The sequence below is a fragment of the Salvia splendens genome, chromosome 4 (assembly GCF_004379255.2).
Source record: "Salvia splendens isolate huo1 chromosome 4, SspV2, whole genome shotgun sequence".
NCBI classification, from domain to species: Eukaryota; Viridiplantae; Streptophyta; class Magnoliopsida; order Lamiales; family Lamiaceae; genus Salvia; species Salvia splendens.
Window position 1 is genome coordinate 5,477,316 of NC_056035.1, and position 11,730 is coordinate 5,489,045.

Genomic DNA, 11,730 nt, shown 5'->3' on the forward strand with positions numbered 1-11,730 from the left:
CTGAGTCCATGATCCATAGCCTTGATAATGGGCTATCCTCCACCACATTGAGAGCTCTTGCCTCTTCAATTTCCTCAGTGATAGCTGCTGTGCCATCTCCTTTGTGATTTTCAGATTGCTTTTTCTTCCAAGCAAAACAATTTTGCTTGATGTGTCCTGGTTTCTTACACCAGAAGCAGCTTCTAGATTCCTTTTGATCTCCTTCCTTAGATGATCTTGGCTTCCACTTGTCAGATGGGGGTTTCTTGAATTTGAATTGTTTCTTTGAAGTTGCCTTCACATTGAGGCTTTCAGCAGCTTGATCGATTGGCTTGCTGACACATTTCTGCATTGCCTTCAGCTTTAATGCAGAAAATACCTCCTCCAAAGTCACTTTCGAATCCCTTCCAAGAAGTATTGAGTCTTTGAATTGCTCAAAACTCTGAGGCAGAGCATTCAATAACATCAAAGCTTTATCCTCATCTTTCATGGGATCATCCACACCCTCAAGATCATCTATATACTTTCGAAAATCTTCCAGCTGATCCGCCAGATTCTTGGAGTCAGAAAATCTAAAGTTGAACAATCTTTGCTTGAGATGCAACCTATTGGAGATTGACTTCTCCATATATATTTTCTCCAATTTCTCCCACACTCCCGCGGCATCATCCTCTTTCTGAACCTCCCTCAAGACTCTATCGCTGAGGCACAAGACAATCGAGCTATACGCCTTGTATTCCAGTTCTTGACATTTCGCCGCATCCATCCCTTGAATCTCTTTCTTGTCCGTCTTGGATTTCACATAATCCCAGACGCCTTGCTGCATCAGAACAGCTCTCATCTTCAATCTCCACAGGCCGAAATCATTTTCGCCGGTGAATTTCTCAACGTCGAACTTTGCGGTAGACATTGTTGAATTCGTCGTCCTTCTTCGATTCCCACAGACGGCGCCAATTTGTAATGCTATCAGATACGCGACTCAATCTTGTTATCACAACGAGATCGATTCCGGAACGAGAAGAACGAATACTTGATATGAAAATGAATAAGCAAAAAACAATTCTTGGAGAGTCAATGGAAATCTTGTGTTTTATTTGTGTGGAAGATTACAAAACTCATGGATGAAAAAATTCTTCTTCTTTTTTCCACAGCTCGGCTCTATTTAACTAACACTTATCTAACAACTAGTTCAAACCTAACGGCTTTCATTTAAAGCTAACTAACTAGTCGCATCCGACGACGTGCATCAGTTAATAACAACTGTCAACTCCGAACTCGTTTAAGTTCGGCCAACACCGAGCACCAACACCGAACTCGTTTAAGTTCGGCCAACACCGAGCACCAACACCGAGCACTGAGCACCGAGCTCAACACCGAACATTGAGCTCGGTTAATCTCTGAGCACGACTACAAACTCGACCAATCACCGAGCATGATTGCAGTTCGTCAGATCACTGAACAGCATATCGGTCCCTAATCGCCGAACAGTATATTGGTAACCGAACTGAACTGATTGTGCAGTTTTGCCCCAATCCTCATAACAAATGTATGTGTGTGTAAGAATTAAGATACAAGTATGAGTTACGCTAATCAATATACAATTATACAAATGTAATAAAAATACAAAGATTTAAATTATTTCCCATTTTAAATACTCCATAAATTTATAAGTAACAAAATAAGAATGAGATTCAAGGGTTTGAATCCTTGAACGCTAGGTACTAGGAGTAATATAATTCTCTCTTTAAAAAGTTGTATGCGATATTTATTTAAAAGATAAGAATAAAAGGATTCCATGCCCATTTCGCTACACTTTGGGTCACGTGAATTGTGGGCATGCGTCATGAGTCTAGCTTTTACTTAACTTTTATTCCAATTTTCCATTATAAGTTGAGTGGGATAAGGGTAAAACATGAGGCGAACATGGAAAAGAAAAGATTCACCAAAATAAAGTAAATATGATATCTACAATTTATTATCTAGCTTTCAAAAAAGGCTAATCATATGCTAATATTATCGTTGTTTCCCGAGGTGCATATAATCGAATTGTCCGATAATTCAATAGGATTGCCCCAAAATCGAGCAGATTGAATCACTGATTTTCTATGATTGTAGATTTATCATATATACTTCCTTTATATTATGGAAATAGAGACATTTGAGACGATAAGGACTTTAATGCATAATTAGTAAAGTAAGAGAGAGAAAAAATAATTGAAGTATTGTTAATAGAGAATAGACTAAAGTCCCAAAATGGTCCTTAACATATGGCGTTTTTTTTTATTTTGGTCCAAAACATTATCTTTTGAATTATTCGGTCCCTCACATTTGAAATCGGACCATATTTAGTCCAAAATTGACGGAATAGTTAAAAAACAACAGAATGTAACAGTCAACGTAATTTTAATCAATTTTGACCAAAAATTCGATTAAGAGTTCGGATCTCTCGGCAGGAAGAGCGGCTCGCCGCCGTACTTGTTCTCACCGTAGAGGAATTTCTTCGTCTCTCCGGTGATGAGGTCGACCTTCGCGAAGCCGGAGACCTTCGGCCACGGCTCGGCGATTGCGAGATACGCGTAGCGAGTTTTCCTGCCGAGCTTGTTGCGGTTGACCATACCGGCCTCCAGGTTGACCTGATCGTCGGCGGAGAGGATAGGGCGGCGGAGATTGAGGCGGATCTCGGAGAGGTCGCTCTCCAATCCTCGATGTCATAGGCGACCAGTGGTGCCGGCGGCGATCGACGGTGGTGAGGCAGTACCACAAGAACTACCAGCGGGAGATGTGGAACAGAGTGCTGCAGACGCTGAATCAGGATGGGCTGCTTGTGAACGGGAAGCCGAACAAGCAGATGATAAAGGAGAGGTTCAAGGTGTTCACGGCCACGTTCGAGGAGATATACCGATCGCAGATGGCGTGGATTGTCAGCGACGAGCAGCTGCAGTCCGAGCTGATGATATCGATCGCAGCCGTGCTGATCCCGGCGTACCGGGCATTCGTGGGGAGGTTCCGGCAGTATATGGATAGCACGAAGCAGGAGGATAAGTACATCAAGTATCAGCCGGAGGATGTGGAGACGATGATCGAGAAGTTTTTTGAGGGGAATAGTATTTCGATGATGAGGAGGAAATAAGATCGTTCGTCTCCGGCTCCTCCCACGCGTTCCAGAGGTGGAAGCAGAAGCAATCCGGCACTTCCACCCATTTAGACATCACCAAACCGAACCGGCCCGGCTGAACCGGCCCGGAACCGTCACCGGCGGTTCCGAACCGGAACCGGAACCGTCGGCGGCGGTTCCGAACCGTGACCGGAACCGGCGGTTCCGACGGGCCGGTTCAGGTTCATGAAATTTGCGAACCGTAACCGGCGGTTCCGAACCGCCGGTTTTCACCGGAACCGGCGGTTCACCGGTTCCGACACCTTTTCAGGCTACCACCGGCCTAGACGTAGCCTTTTCAGAAACCGGGTCAGAAACCGCCGGTTTTTGTCAGAAAACCGTTGACGAAACCGGCGGTTTCTGACCAAAAACCGGCGGTTTCTGACCAAAAACCGGCGGTTCAACGAGTAAACCGGCGGTTCCGGCGGTAAACCGGCGGTTCCGCCGGATTTCAAAAATTTGAAATTTTTTTCTTTTTTTTTTCTTTTTTTAATCACATTTTACTTGATGATTGGTGCTCCGCCGAAATTAGAGACCAAGAACCGGATTGGGACAAACTAGTAGTACAACCCGACCAAGACTACTTCCCCGACGAAGAAGAGTAGGCGCCAATACTTCCGATCAAGCCAAATAGGTAAGCAAGGTAAGAGAACTACGTGGACTTTGATTCCAAAATGCAATTGAGCATTGAGGATACGTAGGCATCTCAACTTATATTTCAACTTAAATTTTAAATTTAAGTTTAAATTTAAGTTGAGCTCAAGTCCTTTTCCTTTATTTCTTTTTTCTCCCCTTTATTTCGAATATGTAATTTTGTATATTGTAATGAAGACTTTAAGTCTTTTGTAATTTATAATTTTGAAGTTGTAATTTCTAATTTTTATGTTGTAATTTGTAAATTTTAACTTGTAATTTGTAATTTTAAAGTTGTAATTTGTAATTTTGAAGTTGTAATTTGTATCAATAAAATTACATTTGTACATCGCTTCATTCTAATGTTATTTACGCAAGTTTTTTTACATTTTAAACTTGAATTACAATTTACAAAATGCAAAAAAAAAAAAAAAAAATCAAAACGAACCGCCGAACCGGCCGAACCGGCCCGGAACCGGCCCGGAACCGGCCAATCACCGGCGGTTCCACGGTTCACTTGAACCGGCGGTTCCACGGTTCACGAACCGGAACCGCCACACCTTGGCCGGGCCGGTTCAGGTTCATCAATTTATTGAACCGGAACCGGTGGTTCCGAACCGTGAACCGCCGGTTCCGGAACCGTGGTGACGTCTACACCCATTTCAACCATGGACCGTTACATTCCGTTACATTTTAACTATTCCGGCAATTTTGGACTAAATGTGGTCCGATTTCAAATGTGAGGGACTGAATAATTCAAAAGATAATGTTTTGGACCAAAATCAAAAAAACGTTATATGTTAAGGACCATTTTGGGACTTTAGTCTAGAGAATATAATCCACCTTATTAGAAATAAAGAAATTATCAAAAACAGAAAAGATCTATTTTTATAGGATAGATCAAAATGAAAATACTCAGAGTCAAGGGAGTATATTATCATGTTTATTATAAACTTTTCTTGAGTACGATTACAAACTCATACTAGTCGCCCTTGCAATCGATATAGGAAATAATAGTAATAGTTCATAACAAGTATTTCTCTCTCGTCACTTGAGTCGTATTCAGTTTTAGATTATTTTATTATTTGAGTCCTTTTCATGATAAAAAAAATAAAATAAAATATGTAATCTTTCTTACTACTCCATACGTCTCATAAAAATATGAACTTTTGGGACGACACGAAAATTAATGCATGATTGGTAAAACAAGAGCGAGAATGAGAAGAATAGTTACAATAGTGTTAATGGATAGTTGGACACACATTATTATTTGTGTTTAATGGTGGACCATAATAGTATAAGTTGTAAATAAATTAATATATATAGATAATGAGTTGGGGAGAACTTTTCATAGATAGAAATAGGCTATTTGTATGGGACGTGGACAGAAAAGGAAGTGTCACTATGTTTTCTGTGACGGAGGGAGCATTCTATTTTACGCTAATCTTTCTTACTCTATTTCGTCTCTGATTTTACTATATTTTTCTCTATTCTATTTTATTTTCTTTTCATTTAATTCACTAAACATTAGATTTAATTAAATCACGAAAGAAATCCATCGACTAACATTGGACGAATATTTTGTGTACTATTCAATAAATTTTCATTCTTTTAACTGTTTCTGTATTTAATATTTTGAGTACTATGAAAAAAACAAAACAAAAAAGTCTTTTCCTTTTTTTAGGTACGGGAAGCCATCATGAAATTTGGTTCTAGACTTTCATAATTCCAAAAATTTTAAATAAATAAGAAACGTGTTAGCTTTGTTAGAGAAAAGAAAGTAGAAACACACGTTGCATGCTACAGAGAAGAAACCATGCCAAATATAGTTAGATATAGTTCAAGTTCTATTGTCGAAACATGATACGACTTTCTGTAGATGTTGTCTTGGGTTCAATTCTATATGTCTAGTTTGCACTAATTTGATTTGAGCTTTTTATCTGTAATGTCTATTTTTAAATACTACTACTAACAAATTTATTGCATCACGTACTCATATGATATCATTTCTTTGAACTATTTAATATACAAAATAATAATATGAATATTAATATTAAACACAATCAAAGCCTTTTGGCAATGTGAATTCCCAATTTGATTTCTTTATTACTCCCTCCATCTCATCTCAATTGATTGATAGTTTCTCTATCTCATCTCAAGTGATTGACAGCTTTTCTGCACGTATTTAAAAAAATAATAAATATTTAAAGTATGGAGAAAATAAAGTAAGTAAGAAAATAATATAGATATGACTATCTTCTATACTATTCTCTTTCTTACTTTACTTTCTCTTCACTTTAACTATGCGTTATCATCTTCATAAAATAATAGCCAAAAAGATATTAATCATTTGAGTTGGGAAGAAGACAATATTTGCTAAAAAATTAAAAATTATTAATACTCCTTCTGTCCTATTTTACGTGAAATATTTATTTTTTGACACGAAATTTTATGTAATACAGTATTAAAGATTTAAATAAAGAGAGAATAAAATTAAAATGAGAAAAAATAAAGAGTAATATTTCATTTAGGATGAAATGGATGAAATGACACTTTCGGTGGTACTGGTACGCGTATAAAATTAGTTGGCAAGGTGAATCTTCTGATTTTTTTTCCAACTTCTACTTATTTAAGATTTTTATAATAGTAGTAAAATATAGGGAAACATCACATAAAAGAAGTGGAGACCAAAATGAAAAACCTACTATAAAAACTTCTCCATTTTCCCTTTCCTTTGCCTCCCTAATCTTCAGTTCATTTACTTCTACACCCTCTAAATATTCCTACTTGTCATTATAGACCAATAAATTAAATTTTTCTTTCTTCTACATGAAAAGTTCAGACTGTAAAACAGTATAGTAATTAGCCGCCACGTCTTCAAATTCCCACAGCTCGTGATCAGTAAACGCAAACGGTAAATCTTCGGCGCCGTTAAAATTTTCAACGCCGTTTTCGTCCGTCGTGTTCGGAATCCCGAGCTCATCATCCGAAGCTTCTAGAAGATGCCTCATCACAGACTTCACGCTCTCGTCCTCATCTCCAGCGGAGGCTAGTGGCTGAGAGTGCTCCGACGCCTCCGGCAGAGGCTCAAAGTCGAAGTTGGTGGTGTCGGAGCCGGAGCCGGAGGAGGAGAGCTCTTGCTCGAGGGAGGTGAACATAGCTGATAAATCCTGGCTCGGCTCATTGCTCGGCTCCGGCTCCTCTTCGTCGAGGAGGTTGAGAATGTTGTTATAGGGCTTCTGGCGCTTCACGATTGAGCATGAATCGTCTAGATCGGAGCCGATTGAGTCATCGCGGTGGCGTTTTGGAGAGTTTTCTGCCATTTGAGAGAGAGAGGTTGTGGTAATTGGAGCCCTAATTGAGAGGGAGACAAGTGAGAGAAAGAAGGATGATGAGAGAGAAGGGGGTGGAAAGGTTTATATAGAGAGAGGGAAAGGGGGAGAAGTGGAGTTTCGGTCAAAATGAATTTTACTTTTATTTATTTCCCCAAATATATTTATATTAGTATAAGTACTTTTATTTTATTGGGTATATTAACATGGAGAGAGAAGTATGATATGCGTGGAACGAGATGTTCGTGTGTGATGATGCTTTGACAAATTAATAAAGTAATTAGGAAAAGTTAAAGGCTTGGCTCATTGCTTAGCTTTATTTTAAATAAATGCTTGGCCTTAGTGTGTGCGCTAAGCTTTATTTTTATTTTGTAACAACTACTTTTCCGTCGTGCCTATTTATTTGGTTGAAATATGATAATTTGATTACTCATTTTTAAACAGAGTCAATAGAAGTCATAAAATACTTTGAAAGTTGAATGAGATGTACTTCTAATTGTTGTTAAGGTTGAAGAAACGAGACAAGATCCAAGAACAACTCGTTGCAAGAATTAAAAAATAGGATGGGATCTAAAACAACAGCAAGGTACTCCATATCCAATTGAACGCACCAGAAAAAAAAACAAGAGCAATAAAGTTACCTTAGCTACAATCCACAATTGATATTGTTTTAACGATCATATTTTGACCATCTTATATTTGTTGTTTACATTTTCACATTTATGTCCATGTGGAAAGGGTAAATCTGGCGCCAACCTTTTATTTACAAATTCAATCTCCAAATAGTATGAGTTTCTTCTTGAGATCTTCATTTGCATTAATATTTTAGAAGATAATTTTATATCCGAGTCACCTTAAATCATGAGATAGCTTAGAAGAGAGCTAAAAATCTTCTTATCAAATTTATGAAACGGAACGATTACAAGCAAATGTCATAAACTTACTCACTCTTGTCTGTCCCTGAAAAGTATGAATAGCGGTTTAACACGAGTTTTAATGCATAATTGATAAAGTAACAGAGAGATAAAAAAAGAATAGTGAATATAGTATTAGTGGAGAGTGTGTCCACATTATTAGTAGTGGAGCTTGATCTTCAAAATTAGAAACTTCATACTTTTTCAGAGACGTGCTAAAAAGGAAATAATAGTCATTATTTTTCAGACATGGAGAGAGCATTAGAGTGTCCACAATAATGTGGCACGGCCACGAAGTCGCCCAAGGCACAACCACACACACTTGTCCATAGCCCAACAGTGGTCACGCCACACACAAATCACACTATTTTATCAATTGTAAAATTGGACTGCAATAAAATTAATTGACAAAATTAAATAAAATGGAATGAAATGAAAAAATAGATTTGAGAATAGATTATTTATAGATAAAATTTTAAAAAAATTAAAATAAATAAAAAACAAAAACAAAAATCATCTGCCGTGCTGCTGCCCCGGTCCCACCGGCGCGTATGCGGCTCATGCCCGTCCACCCCCCACCGCCGCGCCTGCCCGTGTCCTCGGCAATAGGGACCCGCAGCGCCGCCGAGGATCCGACGACCGCCGCCAGCCTTCCTATTGTGGACACTCTTAGACAACTTGCATCCAAAAAAAATGACACAGTCTACTTGTTCCAATTGTTTAATGCAAAAAACGCCAAGATCATCTTTCATTCATTCGCATAGAATTGAACGCAAATAGTTTCTCTTTGGTGTTCAACTTGTCCTAGCTATAAGACAAATCAAAACGAACAGTTGCATATATAGTCGGGCAATAGTCCTTCATGCCAACTATCCATGGATGAAATAGTTGCTAGTATTAAGATACGAGTACTAACATTTAATAAATTCAGTTCAGAAATCTGAAAGGTACGATATGTGAAAGTCATCTACCCAGACAAATAGATTTTTCTTTGAGGTAAAATTTCAAACTCGCCTATCAATTTCTAGCTATTCATATCCTCCCATAAAGTCTTGTTGCTGGGCATAAATCATGTAAAATATGTTTATCACTTCCGATCTAATTATCAATTCAAAATTTAGTGGAGGCTCTATTATTTCCCTCTTTCATTAATGATAAAGGCTTGATTTGTGAGCTTCGAAACTAGATTTGATTTATTAATTAGAAAGACTTGATTTATTAGCTTAGCCAGGGACATAACATAAGTTAACCTATTTTAACTTGTTTAACGAAGACGTGCGGCCTGCCATTATTATTAGTTCTACATATTAGATGCTTGTTTTATAACAACAATTATTATAGTACTATATGATAGTATCAAATTACTCCAGTTAACGTTCGTTTTTATTTTGAGATAAATGAACTTGTGGTTTCCATTCAAGTATATGCGGCTCCTTGCACTACTTTAATTCAGTTAGTACTATAATGAAATTTAAATATAGCACTTATATTATAATGAAATTTTAACTTTGAATAGTATCAAATTTTATTCAAATTGTTTTATTTTATGGAACTCGTACTCCCGAGGATATATATTACTAGTATTTTAAAACTAAATAAGTAATGTCTTGAAATGAAATACTATATCATGTCGTTATATGGGACGACCTATTGAGTAACAGGAGTAGGGATGTCAATCGGACCGGCCCACCGGGCTTCGGGCCAACCCTACTCGGGTTGCGGGTCAATCGGGTGCGGGCTAATCGGGTTGAGATTTTTTCGGGTTATAAAAGTTCAACCATAACCCTAAATGCTCGGGTTTCGGGCTGGCCCAACAGGTTAATCGGATTGCTACCGATAAAATTAACATGCGATCAATCCAATAAATAATAACGAAAATTAGTTATATTCTATGTGATTTATTATTGTAATGGAACACAGATCTACCTAATGTATACTCTCAATTTCCGTTAACAGAAATAAATAGATGCTCCACTATATAATTATACACTCAATACAATATTCGAGACTCCACTTCACAGAATTTTAATGTCGTCTGTAAATTTAGGTACATAGTTTTGGCTTTAAATGTAGAAAAAGTCATGTTTTAAATCTTTTTAAGTGTGTCACATGGTTTCTTGATTACATTTGAATTACTATTTGTCGCATAATGTCATATTCACTTTATTAATTAAGTAGAGTAAGGGATAAAAAAAGTGTGCGACTGATAATTAATTTTATCATAGAAAATATATTGATAAAAAATAATCAAAATTCTTATGTGTCATGAAATTTTGTATCGTAATTGCATTATTATAAAAAAAATACCTTTTTACATGAATAATAGTTCGACTAAATGTGATGCCGGAGTCGATGTTTACAATGATGTTTTATATTTTATCTTTCTTAAAGGAATTTTATTTAGGGGATACGATAGATAAAATTAATTAAAAAATATTATTTAATTATTAATATTATTTGGATTATTTTTATGTCACATTCTTGTGGAGGGACACCGTCCCGCCCGCCACATGCAAACCGTGCCTATACCACTGTATCTTTCGTGGACGAGCCCCCTTCACATTTAGTATGTTCTTAAAACATAGTGACGGATCAAAAAAATTTAGTTAGAGGTACGACTTGTGCAATAACGTTTTATTAATTTTTAATTAAGCAACACAGTTAAATGATTATATGCACACAAAAATTAAAATAAAAAATACATATATGAGTTATTCACTTGTCATTTCTAAATACAATGAATGATTATATGCACACAAAAATTAAAATAAAAAATACATATATGAGTTATTCACTTGTCATTTCTAAATACAATGCTCCATCCGCCGCTGTTAAAACTTAAAACGTCTCAAAGTGAGAAGGTTAATAAAAAATTAAAAAGAAATAACTAATATATTTATATACTTTTTCATTAAAACTTATTCTTTAATTGAAAGATTATTTGAGAAAGTAGTCCTTATTATACATTCTTCAATTTTGAAGAGGTATATTTATATCTTTTTCACACAAAATGTAAATACTATTTTAGTAACTTTTTTTCAGTTTTCCTTCTTCCTTTATTATTCACTCTTTACAACGAAATTAAGTTACCTCTTTAAAAAAGTAAATGAGAATATATATTCTCAATCTATCTTAAAAAAATGCTCGAATGGAGAGTGGAAGGATTTGAATTTAAAAAGATCCGAGTGAAAGGGTAAAGTGGTAGGTGTATGCGCTCACAATATGTAAATATACAAAAGTTGAGGGGGTGCATGCAATTAGGCAAAGAATTTCATTGGATTCCATTTTACCTGGTCCAAAAAATAACAAAAATGAGAAATAAAAAATAAAAGTAAGGGGTTTTGGGTCTTACACATTTCCCGAAATGAATCACTCTAGAATCAAGATTGTATGGCCATCTATGGCAACTGCAGATCGCAACCACCGATCTGATGCATCTGAGCCGTCCATTAAATTATTCCTCTCTGACAGCCACCTGCAAATTGCAGTGTTCCAATAAATGCAGAATTAAACTCGGAGCCGCGCACACCTATGTATGTATGTATGCACATAAATTCACTTTAATTATCCTAGCATGCCATACATAAACAATGGACCCGTCACACCTAAATAAAGGGCATTTCACAAATTATTACTATTATAGTAGTACTCCCCTACTGTGATTAATTTGAGGTAGATCTCAACTTTATCTTAAAAATATACTCCCTCCGTCCCATTA

General features: G+C 36.6%; 1 protein-coding gene across 1 annotated transcript; it reads right to left on the minus strand.

Moving 5' to 3' along the window:
* Window positions 1-6,265: 6,265 nt before the first annotated feature.
* Window positions 6,266-7,185, minus strand: LOC121798054. Its single transcript, XM_042196879.1, has one exon. It carries the CDS (start codon window positions 7,087-7,089, stop codon window positions 6,592-6,594), a length of 498 nt encoding a protein of 165 aa, XP_042052813.1. The 5' UTR covers window positions 7,090-7,185; the 3' UTR covers window positions 6,266-6,591.
* Window positions 7,186-11,730: the final 4,545 nt, after the last annotated feature.